The 19,010-nt window shown below is 38.6% G+C and overlaps 2 protein-coding genes across 3 annotated transcripts; one reads left to right on the forward strand and one right to left on the reverse strand.

The window, feature by feature from the left end:
- Positions 1–431: 431 nt before the first annotated feature.
- Positions 432–9,791, forward strand: LOC5514650 (coiled-coil domain-containing protein 186). The gene is made up of 18 exons (XM_048728724.1): positions 432–1,335; positions 3,111–3,357; positions 3,677–3,811; positions 4,213–4,290; positions 4,377–4,496; positions 4,625–4,729; positions 5,291–5,389; positions 5,890–5,976; positions 6,137–6,279; positions 6,476–6,656; positions 6,747–6,821; positions 7,034–7,118; positions 7,584–7,695; positions 7,768–7,933; positions 8,167–8,366; positions 8,660–8,729; positions 8,840–8,989; positions 9,311–9,791. The coding sequence occupies exons 1-18, from the start codon at positions 878–880 to the stop codon at positions 9,386–9,388; spliced, it is 2,589 nt and encodes an 862-aa protein (XP_048584681.1). The 5' UTR covers positions 432–877; the 3' UTR covers positions 9,389–9,791.
- Positions 9,663–18,990, reverse strand: LOC5514651 (QWRF motif-containing protein 9). 2 transcript variants are annotated; one of them, XM_001634776.3, is made up of 18 exons: positions 18,587–18,990; positions 18,438–18,488; positions 18,221–18,282; positions 17,150–17,261; positions 16,323–16,750; positions 15,815–16,054; positions 15,467–15,506; positions 15,356–15,390; positions 15,212–15,282; positions 14,745–15,039; positions 14,460–14,506; positions 14,046–14,132; positions 12,939–12,977; positions 12,715–12,834; positions 12,071–12,200; positions 11,631–11,710; positions 10,905–10,975; positions 9,663–10,336 (listed from the first exon to the last, which is right to left on the reverse strand). In XM_001634776.3, the coding sequence occupies exons 1-18, from the start codon at positions 18,649–18,651 to the stop codon at positions 10,255–10,257; spliced, it is 2,055 nt and encodes a 684-aa protein (XP_001634826.2). In that variant the 5' UTR covers positions 18,652–18,990; the 3' UTR covers positions 9,663–10,254. The 2 variants fall into 2 exon arrangements, with proteins under 2 accessions (XP_001634826.2, XP_032240175.2); XM_032384284.2 differs by lacking the exons at positions 18,221–18,282; positions 18,587–18,990.
- Between the last annotated feature and the right edge of the window lie 20 nt (positions 18,991–19,010).

The raw sequence follows: 19,010 nt of genomic DNA on the forward strand, positions 1-19,010 counted from the left end.
TCTCGAAGGTCAGGGGAGGGGTGGACAGGTGGAACCTGGCAATAGCCTGGATGTCCCTTTACCCGCGGGAGACAGTGCTGAATAACGTATGCGCATGCGCGTGTTCTGGCGAAAATAAACAAAATCTAAGTGTTGAATCGTTCGAGTAAAGGTACGAAAGGCCGACTTCGGTCGCTGTTTCGACTTACTGTACAGCATTAAAACCATACTGTACAAAAGATAACAGATTTTTTTGATAATGAGGGAGTCATAAAGAAAATTTTAGCCTTAGGTTTGATCTAGTTTTCTTAGCATTCGCCAAAATGTGACAGTTTGCCGGTAAAACGCCGCCATTTCAAAACAAAAAGGCTGGTTTAAACGCGCGGTACTGGAACCAGTCTTGCGTTTTTCAGAACTGTCCCCGCGGGACGCTTCCGGAACAGAACACGTGATATTGTGATGACGTGATCTCGCCGCCATATTGGATTCGTCTCGAAGCATTTCTATGATTTTGGAGAGGATGAAAAAATGCTATCAGAATAATTCGCATTTACCATGGGCTGCTAAAACTACTTGATTGCTTCACAAACTTCAAAAACTGAATATTTCGTACAGGAAGATACATTTGGACTTGAATGCTGAGGGTATCTGTCTCAGTAGTGTAGAAGTTTTTTTTTAATTTGAAAACAGCACTTCTATTTAAATCTAGACCCGGTACAATTTTAAACAACACTAGGTGACTATTTTGTCCCTGTTAAAGTTCAAATAGTTGTTTGGGATACTAGTGACTAGTAAGCAAGCCTGGCGTTCTTTCTTCAATGGCAGTTGATTTTGCGAGTGGAATTATTCTGAATGGGAGTTAATCGAAGGTGTTGTAGGCTTGTGGAATTGAGCGTCGATGTCTCTACCTTCGGACGAAGCAGAAACACCTACCATCGAATATGAAGAGGAAAAAGAAGAGAAGACAAGCACGGGTTCCGTTGAAGGGGAAGAGACAGCGGTAAATGGGGAATCTAATTTAGAGATTCACTCAACCTACACTAATGATGAAGGTGATAAGAAAGAGAATTCAGAAACGAACATCATCGATTTATCAAGCGAAATCAAACATGAGAAAATTCCAAACGATAAATTAATCATAAGTGAGTATGGACACATGAAAAATGAACTTCTAAAGCTACAGGAGGAATATGAATCATCTCTACAGCGGGAGCGAACGGCGTGCGAGAGACTGCAAACTGTACATAAGGAGGCAGACTCGAAAATTTATCGTTTAAGTCAAGTAAACGAAGAACTAAAAGCAGAGTTGGACAGTTTGATCAAAGAATCAAATTTTAGTAAAGACAAGCTAAAAAGGTTGGTTTATGAGGAGCTATTTTAAAGGGTAATACGATACTAGGCTTTATTGACATATCTATGTGTACCGTCTGCTACATAAAACTGTCTAGGAGATCTGTCTGTACTCAGTCACAATACTTGTTGTAACATGTCTGTGATAGGGCGAGCTTGATTTGATAATCTTGGGGTGCTGTCAACCATTTACCCTGCCAGAGGTAGTCCTATGATGGGCATACATTACAGCATGAAAATCCTCTGAATAATGTTTATTTTTAAATTATAACCGTTCAGATAACACTGTCAATTGCATACACTTCTCCATATTGTTCAATTTCTGCTCTCTCCCATTCCATCCAAGAATGATACAATTCATTCCAAAAGAGGTGGGCGGGGCTACCCCCATCAACTTCATCAACATTTAAAAAGTGTGACCCTGCAAGGGAAAACGTACACTAGCGAAAAATGTTTTTGGGCAAATCTGGAAGATCAATGAATGCTTTTTCTATAATGAAGGAACGATATTGTTAATAATGAGGGAACGATGTTGCTTCGTTATATCGTTCTTGTTCCCGGGGCACAATTGGAAGAACGTTTTTTAAATTCGTAGTTCGTTCCCTTCAAATTCGAAAAAAACGCTCTAAAGTTCGGAAGATCGTTCTCTAAAATTCGGAAGATCTCCCTAGAAATTCAGAAGAACACTCTTAAGTTTGCAGAATGTCCTTGATATTTGCCGTATGCAAACTAAGAAAGCGAGTCGACTCTATTTGTCTTTGCAATACAACAACATTACAACGACATGTTAACGTTCACGACAACAATATGACGGTTCTCGCTCGCGCATCAAACAGACCTCTCCCAAAAGAATCCTCTATATCTCAGTTTTCCTTTGCCATTAGGATAGTCGCGATCCGCAAAGTTCGACCATCGATTTGTTTGAGCCCTATGCAAATTAAGAAAGCGAGTCGGCTGTTGACATTTTCTGGTCTTTTCAAAACAACAAAATGTTAATGGCAACAACAACTTTACTGTGACAGCTTTGCGCTTGCTAATGAACTCGCGCATCAATACGACTGCCCCTAATAAGCAATCTCCTATATCTAAGCTTTAATTTGCGATCATCACAATAGGTGAAGTGTTGAAAATGATTATGAGCCGTAAGCAAACTAAGAAAGCGAGTCAGCTAATTTGTCTTTGCAAAACAACATCTTGTTAAACTGCAACTTTAATGTCACATAGACTAAAATTAAAATTTAAAATTAAAAATTAGCAAACCAAGCATTTTTCGAAAGAGGGATGTTGTCTTTGTGGTAACGATTATCAAAATCGGAAAAACCTTTTTTCCTTCGGGGTTTCTCGCACTGATAAACTTTTTTCAAATCCCTGAAAGAAGTTCAATGTCTTTGTGAAGCCGATCTTTCCTTCGGATGAACGATCTTGAAAATCGGAGGACGTTCTTGCCTTCGAGTATTAACCTCGGTGATGAACAATTTTAAAAACGGAGAACTATCTTGTCTTCGGATGAACGATATTCCCTTCGGACAAACGACCTTGTCCTCGGAGAAACCTGATATAATTCTGAATATCGTTAAAGCATTCTGCATAATCCGTCGAACGATATTTTTCGTTCATAGCCCGAACGCTTTTTCTCTAGTGTATGTTTTCCCTTGCTGGGTCACAAGTGTTTCTCTCAGACAAAAATTGGTTGGATGGGAATTTGAAATATGGGACAGTCTGTTTATGTTTGCTTAAATCTTAGGTTCATAAAATTGTATTCATGTTCTTTAATATTCCAGCACAACTAATGAACTTGATAAAGCTCAAAAGGAAAGAGATAAGTTATCTACCGAGCTGGCTAAGCTCCATTTAGAGAGGGTTGATGAAAGGGAAGCACTATGTGCTCGTATAAAAGAACTTGAGGAAAACGAGAAGGCTCAGGAGGGCGAGCTTCACACATACAAGGAGAAGTTGGACAAACATGATCAGTTTGCCAAGAGAGCAATATCCTCACTGGAAAAGGAAATGGTGTTCCGAGTTGACCAGGTAAGGCAACCCTCTCCCCCATACCCCCAAACACATAAGTAAACAGTGACACAAACAGATAAAACATAGGAACTGCTCGTTTTTAGAGAGATGGTTACTGTGGCTTTTGAGACAAGTTTCTGTAGTAGACGAATTCCCTTAAGATATTTATATCTCCAGTATGAGATTTCTACAGCTGGAATGCAAACTTACAATATGTTATTCCAATGATAACATTTATTGCTTGGATAATTATTTGTCAATTTTGTAAAAGTTTGTAGCACTTTTTTCACCTCCTTATTCTAATCTGATTCTTATACAATCTCTGCAACTCTCTCAGGTTACAAAGATGTACGAAGAGGCATTAAAAGACAAGGAGACTCTAACTTCCAAGTTAATCCAAATAAATGAAGACAAGAAAAAGGTCTTTGTTGAAAAGGAATTGCTTTTTGTGAGGCAGACTGAGAGTGGAAAGGTATGACACAATACCAGAAGCTTAGCGTTCCCAAAGGAACTGTTTAAAGAAGGTTTGGAAAGGTGCACGCCTTTTACCACCAAAAGTGGGGTATTACTTATTGAAATATATCGTTATTACTATCCTTTAAGGATATGATTAGAATGATAAGAAAGTGCACCTCTCTCTGTAAATCCTTGGTACAGACCTGCTTCTCTACAGTACATACAGTTAGGTCCTTTTGTTTCAATTTGAGCTGCGAACTTGTGCCCTCAGTTGTCTTGTTTGCCTGTCCGAGAATCCTTCATCTTCCTTCCCTTTTTAAGTTATTCAGGATAATATTTTGGCTGTTTCATTTTTTCTCCCCTTGTTCCATCTTGGCATCCCCAAGGGTAGTATAGGTGGTTTGCATTTTCTTTCAGGAAATTGAAAAACTGAGGGGCAAATTAAAAAGTATTCAAGCAGAACTGAATAAGACACAGCAAGATTTAGAAGAAAAGGTACAATTTATAATTTATTTAGGAATAAGAATGTTACTGTCTGTATTTCTTTACTATAAGTACAGGTTACTCTATTTTTCTGTCAGGACAAAGACTTCTTGTCACAAACTAAGGAATACTCTAAGCTGAAAGAGGAGATGAATTCTGATGCTGTCAAAGTCAAATGGGCTCAGAACAAGCTTAAGGCGGAACTGGAGGCTCACAAGGTATATAGATATTTTGCCACTATCCACCTCAATGGAAATGGTATAATTGTGAATTATCTCTTTCTCCTTTACTTTCAACCACCTATTGCTTGGTTGAGCTCATTTATCAACTGATCCATCATTGATAGGAGACCAAGACTAAGCTAACTCAAGTTACTAACAAGCTCAAGGAGGCAAAGGAAGAGGGTGAAATGATCCGTGCTAATTGCCAAGCCTTGATCAAGAAATATCAGGTACAAAATTACACATATCATGTGCTATAAGGCCATTGTTCCATGCTACATAATTTGGCGCCTTTTGGAAAATTTAAAATCTGACAGTTTCCATTAAAGATATTTCAACTGAAACACAACACATGATTACAGGTATTTTTACAAATTTAAAAAAACACCAAAACTATTGCTTCAATAATTTCCTGTTACATACATCCATTGACAAAAATGGCTTGATATTCTGTTTGAATTTATCTCAAATCCTTGAGCCCCATTGGCTAAGAAAATGCAGTTAAGTATGTAGCTTTAGTCCTGTATTCATCAAGTATACAAGTATCCTGTATACAAGAGTCTCTTTGCTGCAGATATGAGGAATCTGTAGCTTTTGAGAGCATAAACACCAAGCATGGAATAAAGTGCTTCACCTCATTACTATCAAACTGGAATCAGACAAGGCACCTTGTTATTACATTTATTTATTTATCAGAAATCCTCATTTCATCCTTATTTATCTTTTTCCAATATGGTTTATTTTTTATATATATTTTTTTTCATCTGATCAGTCATATTAAATGTTCACAGGAATCAGAGGAAATGAAGTCTAACAGCTTAGACCACAAACTCAAGCAGAAGGAAGATGAACTCAGGAAACATGAGCAGGAGATTGCCGATCAAGATGAGGTAACTAGGGTGGGGTGTAGTTGACCCGTTGGTCTATCCACTAATAAAAGACTCACATTGGTGGATTGTATTGTATATTTTTTACCAGTATAGGAGGGCATGATATGGTGTAGATACCCCCTTGGTTTATATACTGATAACAGTCCCACATTAGGTGGATTGTATTGTATATTTCTGACCAGTATAGGAGGGCATGGTATGGTGTAGATACCTCCTTGGTTTATATACTGATAACAGTCCCACATTAGGTGGATTGTATTGTATATTTCTGACCAGTATAGGAGGGCCTGGTAGGGAGTAGATACCCCCTTGGTTTATTCACTGATAACAGTGCCACAGTAAGTGGATTGTATATTTCTGCAATACTGTGCATTACCGCAATACCACAAGCCCCAACGTCCCCCCTAGAAGGGCGTGGTATGGGCAATTGTGCCATCGGTCTATCCTCTGAGATAAAACTACTACAGAAAGTGGACTGTGTTTTATATTTCATCTTTAAGGTACACAGAATGAGATTAGTAGAGTTAGAGTCATTGAAAGAGAACCAGACAAAGCAACAAGAAGCTCTTCAAGAGAGCAAAAATAAGGTGAGAAATCTGTTTACAGTAATGTGCAAAATATGTCACACCATCCAAAAACATCCTACTATTATGAGAAAAATGTTTTCTTTTCAACAATTGGTTGAGATTTTGCTACAACAGACTCCTATTATAACAGATGTTAATAGTTTGCTCATGTTTATCATAGATTAGCAAGCTTGAAGATAAATTATCACAGTATGCCATTAAGATAGCTGAACATGAAAAAGCAGCAGTGTCAATTACCAAAGAGAATCACTCCATGAAGAAAGAATTACAAGACGCCTTAGATTACAAGGACAGATACAACAGGTATAGGGCACATGTTTTCAATCCAATAGCAAGGGCTTGCCATTTTTTTTGTGTGTGGGGGGGGGGGGATTTCTAGGGTTCCAGGGTTCCACCATATTTTATCAAATTGGTTATAACTTTGTTGTACGTTGAGTGCAACATAGCTTTTTTCATGCTACAAGGGTAATGAAATTGAGATAATGAAATTTATATGCAGTGAGGTAGAGAAAGTTGCAATACTGGAAGAAGAGATTGCAAAGCAGAAAGCATGCATAGCAGACTTAGAAGCTGACATCAGCGGTGGCCATAGCCATCAGTCTAAGCTGCTGGAGTTCACAGAGAAGCTGACAGCTAAGAATGCACAGTTGCAGTCAGAGGTCAATGGGGTGCAGTCCAAGGTCAGTACAAGCTATCGGACAGCAACAATATGTGGTCTTTCAAATTTGATGATTTATAACATTGTATATACCTATTGTATTCCATTTCAGTATGATGTCATATTTGTTGAGAAAGGAAAGCTAGAAGAACAACTAGGAGAGCTTAGAATTCTTAAATCCAAAATGGTATGTCCAGTTGATCATGTGTTATTTTGCTGAAGTGATTGTGTCTTGCTCCTATGTGATTAGTTGGCTAACATGCACATACCCAGGGTTTTTAGGGGGTGTGCAGTCCTCGGTTTTGTATCATATGGAAAAAGTATAGTATCACAATTAGACGTGACACACTTTTTGTAGTGTCATACTAGGCGTCTTTTTTTGTGTGTTTGTGGTTTCAGGAGAGTGAATACAAAATTGACAAAGCAACCAAAGAACAGGAGTTCGCTGAATTAGCCAAGTGTGTTGAGGAGAAAACTAAAACTGGTATGTTCCCTTAGTAACATTGATTAGATGCTTGCTTCTTATATTCTTGAGTAAAGACAGGAAGCGTGGATGGCCTAGTTTCTTAGCGCACTGGCCCCTCGACCCAATTGCCTAAGTTTGGGGGCACACTACTGGTCATTTCCTTATATTTTTTAAAAAAATAAGGGGAGGGGGGGGCACATGCCCCGAGTGCCCCAACCCCTGCTAGGGCCCTGTTGCTGTAACGTTTTTATGCTATTTGGCGTTACAAATTAGTTTTACATTGTTCCTCTTTTGATACCAGTCTTCTTGGATAAGGGCACTAGGATTTGTCCTTCAAGTTGCACAGCCAAAGTGATGCATATGAAGACAAAGCCAATATTCCTCTGGGCCCATCCTCAATGAGAGTTTGTGACAACAATACACATGTGGGATTATTTGTAGCCTCACTCTGTTGGGCCATTACTTCATTTGTTTGCTTTGTAGTTGAACATCTAACCTTAGCATTGGAGGAGGCCAAGGACGAGCTTCAGGTAGCAAAGAGGAAGAATGCCTCAACCATAAAGGACCTCACCAGGCAATTACAGCAGTCACGAAGGTATGCATTGATGCAGTTCATTTTCACAATTTATTGTTAATTACCTTTTTATTTGCATTCCTTATCATGTAGGCAAGTGGAGAAGATGGAATCGAATCAAGAAAATCTGCAAAATGGTAACAATGACTCCAAGTCTTCATCAACAAACTCTCTAGACAAGATTGTCAGCAGCAGTAATTGTAGCTCTCCGACCACACTCCAGAACCCAGCCCTTACAGCTAGTGTCACAGACTCAGGGGTAAGAGAAGAAGTACCCATCGCGTAGCGCTGAGTTGACTATTTGACTCATTAAAAACGAGAACGGGTAGTCTAATTGTTTTAGTAAAAATCCACTCACATTCTACCTTCAAATAAATGACCGCTTTTGTCGCAAAAAGCAACGGCTTTTTTCGCTACTCACCATCTATCTCAATAGATAGTATGTGAGTGTATAAAAAGTATTACTTAATAGCATTCCTGTTATACAACCAGATTCATACCCACGATTCAGTCAAGATTGTCCAGCCCGTCCAACTAGGAACACGGACAGGCCAAGAGCTAGAAATCGACAAAAAAATACTGGTGGATAAAATATGCAGACTGCAGAGAATCCATGCCAAGAAGAACGAGAAACTGGAGTTTATGGAGGAACATATCAGTACACTGGTGGATGAAATACAGAAAAAGACCAGGTACTAATCACAAAGAGGCCTTGAAGGCACACCTTTGTAATTGATTTCCTTCTACAATGGGAGAAAAATTATTTGGAGAAATCTTGAAATATCCTGCCAGAAACAAAGTTTAAGACTCTTTGAGGGATTATGCCGCTTTGCCATGCCCCTTTTTTCCTCCGTATTTCCTCTGAATTTTATGTTAACCTTCCTCTCCAACTCTTCCCTTTTTGGAAGGATATTTTAGTGAATTACTTAGCAAGTGTATCACCATAATTGGAGATCAATTTTGGGTATTACTTTTGTTTTTGTAGGATAATCCAGTATTATGCCCTGAGAGAGGAAGCTGGTATGTTGGCTCCCCCCAAGTCTGATGTAAACAAGGTAACAATGCATGACACCTTTAGAAATGTGTGTAACGCAAACATCCATCTTAGTGTTGTACTAATCCATAATGTGTCCCATAAGCGGTCTGACGCTCCCTTATATTGCAGGCCCAGTTATCTCGTCATGGTGGTATCATGGCATCTCTGTACTCCTCCAAACCCATCGACCACAACATGACTCTGGAGCTGTCACTTGAGATCAATAAGAAGCTACAAGCCGTGCTAGAGGACACTATACTTAAAAATATGACCCTGAAGGTAATGCAGTTAATCCCCAAGGATATGTCTCTTAAGGTAATACAGTCAATTTCCACAATACTCGAGGTTGAAGCCCTCAAGGTAATACACTCAATCCCCCACAATACTAAGGTTATGACCGTCAAAGTAATACAGTCAATCCCCACAATACACAATGATATGACCCTCCACAATACTATTAAGGAAGTGTTAAGACCCGAGAACCTAGGTTTTTAACTGATATATATAATCTTAAGGTAATACAGCCAATAATCTGAAATATACTCATAATATTTTTGCTATTTAAACAAAATTCCTTATCGGAATCGCCTTTCTCCTCAGGAGAACCTGGACACTTTAGGGGATGAGATCACTCGTCTCAACGATGAACTTTTGTCTCTGAAGAAGGGGAGAAGATGACGTCGGTTTTGGATAGCAGGAAACACCGCTCAAACATGTCACTGCCCTTCTTTTACCACGCTGTTTGGCTATTTCACATTTGCGTTTAAGTTGGCGATGGAACCGGGAAAGGGGGCAATTACCCGTTATAGTTTGCTAAGGAGGGAACAGTTTTCTGGCAAACAATAGCGTAAAGTCTACTTTTCAATATTTATATGTTTTGGGTTGTTTTGGTTTTTCGCTGCCGCCACCATGTATTGGCAGAAGTTGTGTTTTCACGCAAGTATATCAGATATATAACTAGAATTTTTAATAATTATTAGGTTCCAGATTTATTATGAGTTGTAACATATGTATAAAGAATTATGATTTGAGGAAAAGCGTCAAACTGTACACTTCAAATAAAGGGCGAATCTTTCACGTCTCTCTGGTCTGATAACGTGGGTTTCAGTTTTTTTTAAAAGCCACAACAACCAAAGGCTTAGTTTTTCACTCCCTCTCCATGCGATGGCATTTTATGAAGCTATGATCAAGCACCGTACAAACATCGCCTTGCCTTGCCGACACTGTTTTGCTCCCACGACCACCAGTCAAGGGTAGCGTGTTTTCTACGAGGCTTTACCTAATTTGTCACACATGGACGGCAATCCGCAAAAACAGATTTGGACAAAGCCTGTTATAATGCTAATACATATCCAATTAGATTTAAGAATTAAACTGTCAATACTTGAATTGGGGAGAAATTATATTTGCAAGGGCTTCCTTCGACTTGATTTATTCCAAACCACTTTTTAAGATGTTTTTTACCAGGGAGATGTCACACCTCCCTGCTCTAGTACAAATAAATAGTACACAGACAACATTAGTTCTCAAGGCCGAGTTCCATGTTATGAGCTTTGTATAATTTGCGCTTGTAAGCTTCTCTCCTGCGTCGCTAATGTCAAAGTAGCGGCTAGAAGCTCTTGGCATCTGGCATACAAAAAAACAAAACAAACGTAAATGATACTGTAGTTTTCTAGTGACGAGCAAAGAACAAAATGTTGATACTCTTGCAATTTCACTGAAATGTAATTGTTAAAGTGTAATAGTCAAGCCAGATCAAAAGAGAACAAAGTCATTACAGTGTATTAGTAAAACATAAACTAAATAGTATTTCACAGGTTTTTGAAAACCACTCTACCAATAACTCGAAGTTATCCTTCCCCTCCAATAGGGTGTTTGAGCAGGGTAGATGGCAACGGCTATGAACACGCGACCGAAAAAAGTATCATCACGCTGAATCCTCAATTCTAAACTAGTTGTTTATAATAAAGAGAACTAGAATTCATTACTTCCAAAGAAACAAAAATAATACTCGAACCTTACTTTAGTGAAAACAGATAGTTGTAGAAAAATTTTACCAGATCTGGGTTTGATCTCTATCGTTTTCTGCTGCCGCCATGCTCTTTTCCGTCGCCCTTGCTAAAACTCCCTTACTGATTCGAAATTAGGAGACTGGGGCACACGATGGTCTTAGTGTACAGGGTAATGATCTCACCTGGAGTGTTCCTCGGCCTCGGTGCCTGTGATCTTATCAAGAGTAGATATTTCTTTGGAGAAGTTTGACACCTTAAAGGAAACAGGACAAGTCAATTATTTCTTAGTTGGTTTTATCAGTTTATATGAGCTGCAAGTACCGTATGACACCTACATAGCTGTTACTTTTAATGCACATAGGAACTAGGTTCCATAGGTACATGGGCCATAAAGCAAGGTAAAATTTACAAAAAGATTCTTTACAGAAAGTATTTATCCAAAGAATGTCCTTTTCAAAAGGATGTCCTTACTGATTATTGAGTCCAATGCATCTTGGGATATTTTGAGCGTTTAGATTTCAAGCTTTTGTGGAGTACACTTGAATTATTGGCCTTTGTGCAAATCGACAATAAATTATTCCTCCGGGAAAGTATGTTTTTATTGTGATATACAGAAGAAACAATTTCTCGCGGCCTTCAGCCTCGGCTGATTCCACTTACTGATTATTCTGGATAACCCAAAACATCATCCAATAATTGCCTAGTATATCGTCACGAACAGCGATAATAGTGAAACCGGATGAGGCGCGAACCTAGGAGAGGGAAGGGCGCGCTAAAAAAGTAGTCCATTTCTTATTGAAGGATCATCAAATATGATAATTTTCCATGTGATATCTTAAACTGCACCCCCACCCCATCCTCCCCTTAGCAAATCCTGGGAAAAAGCCTGCAACAAGGGCGTTCTTTACCTTATTAGTCTGGTGTCGAGTTAATGCCTCGATTTCACCGAGAAGGTTCTCGCTCTCGTCTAAAGCACCGAGGAGTTCCCCTACAATAAAAAAAAAGTGAAAGGCCATGTTATAGCATAAAGCAAAATCGTATGTGGCATTTGAAAAAGCATTTGCATGGGGACAAATGTCTTTAGGAAAAAAAACCCGGTTGTGGTGCACTGGGTCCTCAACAAGAAACAATTGAAAGGGCAAGTTATAGCATAAAGCAAAGTTGTGTGCGGCAAACCTCTCTAGGTTTGGAAAAAGCCAGTTGTGGTCCGCTGGGCTTTAACAACAGTATATATTGTATTACTGTCCAAAAAATAAGAATAAGTCTTGTCAGTCGATAGAACGACCTCAATTAGAGCACCCCAAAACAGTGCTCTAGGGCAGAGACAGTGACAAGTATTGTTTCTTACCATGACTGTCTGGAATTAACACCCCATTGACAGGCATATAGTGCCTGGTAGTATCGAGAGCATTGGATAGTTTAGGATATTCCTGTTTTAGCTTAGGTAAGTTGACATCCACTGCCTCCAAGCCAGATTGCTGTAAAAGTAAAGTAGAATTTGCAAACAAACAGATCCTTTCTGACTGCTCTTCAATAATCTAAGACAAAAAAGCTGTCTGCATACCTTACATCTCCTTTAAAAAATAACAAACATTCACAGGATTATCGAAAGTATATCAAGCCAAAGCCACCATTTTGTTGTCAAGTAAAAAGAATAAGAAAGCATCCATTTTAATCGGATTCATATGGCAATTTGTTGTGATTTTTTTATTTTTGTCTTCCAATATTAGTTAAAAACAATAATTAAGGTGTGGCTGAGAGGGCCCGACTGCAAAACATGCCCTCTAGGGTCCAGCTGCTATAAGTTTCCAGACTTCTGTGGTGCGAAAAATATGGGGGAACTCCTGCAAAGACACTGCATCTTCTAGGCTGCAATTGGCTAGATAGTGAGACTGGTCTCCATCTTTACTGCACATACTTTAAAATTTTAGCAGTTGACAAAAAAAATCAAGGTCATTGATGGGGGCAGAAACAGTTTCCATGAAGCAGTACCTGTAAATTCAACTGTTTGTCAAGTTCCTCCATCTTCTGTTGTGCATCTACTTCCAATTCGAGCTCAGCAATTCCTCTTCTGAGTTTCTCGTTCTCTTGCCACATAGAATAGAGCTGACTCTGTTCAAGAATTTAAAAGTTGAATCATCTTAATTATCGCTTTGCTTCAATTTGCATACTCACTAGCCCTTACTACAAAAAATATAGATCACAATGACACTTACCTGTGCTTGTTTCTCTTGCGCAGCAAATGAACTTTTGGCCTACACACAAGACAACCATAGAAAGTTGTTTAACCCATTGACTCCTGGCTATTTTTAAGCTGAATTTACAAAAAACAGACTGAAAACCGATACCTCCCCCCTATTCTGAGTTTTATACAGCCCGTCAAAGTCAAACACAGCTGCACTTAGTCAGCGGTATCCAAGCTTTCCAACAGTGCTTTGGGGTCCCCACTTTTAATCCCTCGTCGTTGTGCTGAAGCCAGCACAAGTTGATGGTTGCTTGCATTTTTCATCAAAAATACAGCTATGAGCATATTAGGAGAGTGTCTCAGGACATCATGAAGTCTTTCGGGGCATAATTGAGTGCTTTGCTTATGGATATTTGCAAGCAAATGTGGATTCATGATGATTTTTTCTTGTTTGGCTTTTCCTGGATGAGAAAATAATTTTCTAATGAATAACCACAGCTCTCCTAAATGCTGTCTTCTGAAACCAAATTGATTCCAAAATTGTTTACACTGCTATTCTGGGTCTGTATGACCTGGAATTGATTTGTTTGGCTTCAGGGTGAAAAGACTTATAAAAAACTATCTGACTTTGGGGAGAGGAGTGTTGACTGGCCCTCCCCTCGTGAATTTTCCCCTGGATCTCCCAGAATGCTTTGCAATACGTAAAGGCATCTTCGTGGTTTTACAAGCCTTCAAGGAGTGAACATTGTGTTTTGAGGCCATGGAAATGAACCTGGAGGATCAGAATAAAGGTATCTATTTGTGTCTTGAGCTGTGTTTGCTGATCTCTTTCCCTTGTGTTGTATTGTGAGCGTTTTATTGAGAGGGGTGATTCTGCTTTTCTTTCCTTGTTCGATTTGAAATTTGTCAAAGAACCTGGGCTATTATTTGTCTTAAGAGTAGTTGCCAACACCTTGGTTGGATGCATATCTTCAAGACCATTTATCCCTCAGACTGATGCCTGAGTATCTTCATCTTGTTGTGTTTAGTTTGCATTTATGAATTTTTTGGGTTGTGTGTACTTCCCAAAACCGGTACAGGCCGGTTGAGGGGTCAATGTGTTAAAGGATATCACAACCATGAATGGAAAAAAATTTACCTTTGACTCAAGGAAGATCCATTGCACAAGCCTGGTATACTGAAGCTCCAACTGTCGCTGAGAAACCTCTCCTTGACCAGCCGGTGCCTAGATAAATTTACAGCAAAAGCAATGACCCCCACAACATATTGCCATACATATCATAGTAATTGTCACAGTATTTATATAAATAACATTGAAATAACATTGAATTGAATTGATGCAACCACACTCCTCAAACAAGATGACTGAGTTATTGGTGGTAAAAAATTTGAATATAATTCTTGGAAACAAAAGTAATTTATCATAAAGGATTTAAGTATGAAGAAAAAAGCACAAATTATCAGTATTCAACTAGCTTTTTAGAAATTACTTTTTCCTATTTCTTTTATACTTATTTCACATCACAGCAGGCAACACTGTGTGTTAACAAACCTCTTGCGGATGGGTCCCCTCTGCCGCAATATTGTCAAATGGTTGAGCTGAAAGTCAACAGATAAGTGACGTCAAATTAATATTGGAATACAAAATTGGGCAGCAGGAAGTAGGCAAAAAGAGGAAGCAAAAGTGATATTCACACCCTGAGATTCTAACCTATAAAAACTGACTCATAAAATATTATCTAGCTGTTAGTGGTTGTTGGCAAAAATACCCTCTTACTTTAAAGTCGTTCTACTCCCCAGTTGTACAAGAGACCTAGTTAAAACTAGATTGGCATACCTCTAATTTTCTGTGTCTTCTTTGTCTTATCCTTGTAGCCTAATCCCCCAGTGTTATAAACACTCTGAGGTGGAAGAATGGGTGTAGGGGCTGCCAAGTCCCCCCCTGGATGCCCTGGTATTATGCCGATAGAGCCAACAGCTGGTGTAGATGTCATGATATTGTTGCCTCTAGCATTGGGATTTTGGAGCGGAGCTGTAATATCCAGTTTACTGGAATCATGCAAGGACCTGTTCTTGGTTTTACTTGTTGAGGCAAAGGAGACTTTTTGCTTTCTTTGAACAGAGGTAGTTTTCTGCCAATTGAAATGAAATTTTGTTGTCAGAGATATTTGTTTGAAGCCAGATTTAAATCAAATGTGGTTGTAAGATGTCTACTGATTAAATGTACAACATAAACTCAACCACAACAGCTGAGAGAATAAAAACATTTTTAGCAATGCTTTTATATGCCTGAATTTCGGTTACCTTTGATGCAACTTTCATTGCCGAGCTTTGACAAGCCGAGGTAGACATGTAGCGTGATGGGACAATACGCGCTGTGAACACACCTCAGGGTGAGCAAATTAAAGTCAACATTCACGGCAATCAAAAGAAAAAAATTGCACTCACTTTTGGATTTTTTCTTCTTTTTCTCACCAGTTTCACTAAAGAGAAAAAAATTTTGTTTAGAAGTTGCACTACAATTGTAAAGATGTAAATGCATATGATCCCTATCATTACCTGACTTTGCTAGTATCTGAAGCTATCGACACATCTGCAACTGAACAAAGAGTTATTAGCTCAATAAAAGTAATAGGATGTTATGTAACTTTTAATATTTTACAGACTGACTGAATGGAGCTAACAGATTATGGCAAGCTTTTTTTTATCTTCAATCAATTTTCAATTGTCTTTAATGGGAGGATGTCCATCTTGAGTTGATAGTCAATATATTATACACATCCTATACCGCATTCACAACAACACTTAAACCAGTTTAAAGTTATCAGGCAAAGAAAAACCTTGTTTAACTAAACATGGTTTTGGTGTGAATGCAGCATTAGTTTTAAAAGTTTGTGCTTTTATTACCAGAGTAATCAAAAAGGTTCTGCTTGACATTGTTGAATCCTGCTAACACAGGTCCGCCCTGATTCTCATCCACTTCTCCCATAAAGCTTTTGTACTGTTGCGGATCATAAGGGGGGTGAGACACCCCATTCTTCTTGTCATTGTTATCAAGTGCCACTCTTATTGCTTTGCTATGTGGATCTACTGGACTGCCAGCAATGGTTGGAATATGTCTTTCATCGTCATCACTGTCAAGACTATCTAAACAATGAGATCAATAAGAAAACTTGTTATCAAGAATGGAGCCACAACAAAGTTTTTTTCAGCTTTATTACAGCTTATAGAAATGGTTATTCGAAGATTTTTTTAATGGCATAATAACTTTAGTTATATGATGATTTGCACAAAAGTTGTACAAGAGAAAACATCCCATTGTTGCACTTATCTTACACACATTTTGATTCTACACACTGAGCCCTCCTTCCTTCCCTCAGCACGTGGGAACAAACCTCAATTCAATACTACATACCTTGACTAATGTTTAAGGGAGCAGCCCAATTGTTTGCTTCTTTCCTTCTTTCTACATTGATCCTTTGTACTCCTGCAACCTCTACCTTCCTAGCACTCTCGGTGTGCCCCGTCACCGACGTACCATTGCTAGTCACACCCTTATCTCGTCTTGGAGAATGGCAAACTACTCTGACAGGTGATGTGACAACACTTGTCACAACAGGGACTTCTCTTTTTTCTGGGGTTTTATGCCGACTGCTAGCATCTGTTAATATAACAGGCTGGCTTGTGCCCTGTTTTGGGGACTTTGGTGGTGTCGTCGGTAAGGGCTGGGCCAGGTTCTCGTCATCATTGTCTGATAGGGATAACGATGATGAGGGTTGCAACACAGATGGTGATACTACAGGGATGGGGTGACTTAGAAGTGACTGTTGTGTAGATTGTGATCTGGAAGATACAGGGGAGTAAATGGTTAATAAATGTAAATGCTAAAAAATTACAGAGACTGGTATAAACAAAGAAAGAGTGGCAATGGTTAGTAAAAATAAGTAACTAAAGACCAAGCCTTACATGGACTGTTTAGAGAAAGAGACTGGTATTAGCCCTAGATTTTGTTGTACTCCTGCAAGTATTGGCTACCTGTTTTACTTAAACTTTGCCTAACTGTAACCTGCACAATAAAGAAATAAAGGCTTGTTGCTAAAAACAATAAAGAACAATTGTGAAAAGTAAATAGGGCTCGTTATTTTCAAAATACCATTAGTATTGACATTATCTTGGATTAGTAACTGAAACCAATAGCATGTACTTTGTATAACGCTAGACATTTTGAATTTCAACACTCACATTTTGGGATTTTGCTGACTGGTGTTGTTAAGCCCAAGAGACATTCTGATGTTAGGAATAACACTGTGGACCCCAATAGACTCAGTTCCTGGCATTCCACTTTGTCTGGACACTAAAGAAAGGCATCTCTAAGCTGGGAAAACTAGGCTATACACATTTATTTATTATAATCATTAAATTAAGTGGGAGGGGGGGCATTCAGCAGATGAAGAAAAATATTCATAGTTTAATTCCCAAAACAACAACATGTGCAGCCATCAGCTGAATTGTGTAATTTCCAATTTTGAAAACTAACACTATAAGGATAAGAATATTTACAAGCATATATAACAACAGTTTAATAGGTTGAATTAAATGTGTATTATTATATTGTTCAATGTACATGTGTAGGTCTAAAAAAATTAAAACATGATAGAAAACCCAAGAGCAGCAGCACCTGTAAGTGTATAAGCGCGGTAGGTTATAGAGCCTGTGCTTTCTTAAATTGTATCTAGAACATTTAATTAAAGGCAATAAACTAAATAATTGGTGGTCACTTGAAAAATACTGTTAAATAACTTGGTGCAGTGTTGCTCGCGTCTATTGTGTAATGTAGAAATATTGAAGCTGTTAAGGCAGTCACTATAGGACCACTGAGGACTAATAAATGAAAAAGCTCTCTTTTGTACTCTCTTGATAACATTCCTTAGATAGAGAGGTAATGCATGATGGAAGATTGGAGAGCAGAACTATAGCACTGGTCTAATTGCTGTACAATAAAAATAAACGATGTCCCCTGGCAACACCAGCCCTCTTCAATATGACCAAAAAGCAGATCAAAAAATTATATACCCCCTAAAATACTTAAGATAGAAACTTACCCCCCAAAATACCCAACCCTGAGTTTAATAACCGAAAGAAATCAAGCCACCACAAGGGTTCACCCGTCTAACTTGGGTGAACCCTTTCTCTAACACGGGTCAATTTTCATCCTGGTGCAACCCAGTTCTCAGATGGGGTTGCCCAAAGGTGGAAATCTGCCACGCTCATCAATTTCCCATGTATACACATGTTCATTTGCCTACAGGATACCTTGAGCGATGGGATCATATGCCTCTTGAGGATACCCAAGAAATGACCGGGGACTCTGAAGCCTAAAACAAGATGGCAAATAAAAACAGCTGAAACATAAGTATGTTGTCTGGTTTAGCTCGCATTTGATTTCTTACATGTGTGGGATGTACATGACTAAAATAAGTAAAGGTAGGATTTCCTTGTAGAATGCAGAAGAATTTCGAAGAGTTCATACCTTACTGGGCTAGAAATTTGGGATTCTAGGCGACCCTGGACCAGTGTTTTTCTGTTAGAAATATAAAAATGCAACGCGATTAGCTCTTAATAAAGACAAGAAGTGAGAAAAGTAACTAGTTGACTTTTTTAACGGCAAAACAACGTTACCTTATATGCGGTGGAGGTGTCTGAGTAGGAGCTAGTTGGTAGAGTGAGCGCTTATCAGCCGCCATGTTTGCTTGCTTGTTGTTTTACAGTTTACCAGTCCTGACTCGGTCAAATATTGGCGCCAAAACGGAATCGGAAATGATGGATTGGAATGTAGTTCACTAGATTTGAAGATCAGATGGAACAAGAAAAATGCTGCAAGCCAGATTATTTGAATTTGTATAGGAATGATTGCAATTTCGGATACTCAAGTTTGTGAAAATAAAATTGATAAAAATTAGGGCAAAGAAGATCAAAATTTATGTCGGAGAAAGATTTTTGTTTTCTACCTTGTTAAAGGCTAGAAGTTTTTATTAAGGTAAGGTACGACGGTAATTATTCAATTTGGGTTGAAAATGAAAAAAAGAAGGACGATGATTAAGGA

The sequence above is a fragment of the Nematostella vectensis genome, chromosome 6 (assembly GCF_932526225.1).
Source record: "Nematostella vectensis chromosome 6, jaNemVect1.1, whole genome shotgun sequence".
NCBI classification, from domain to species: Eukaryota; Metazoa; Cnidaria; class Anthozoa; order Actiniaria; family Edwardsiidae; genus Nematostella; species Nematostella vectensis.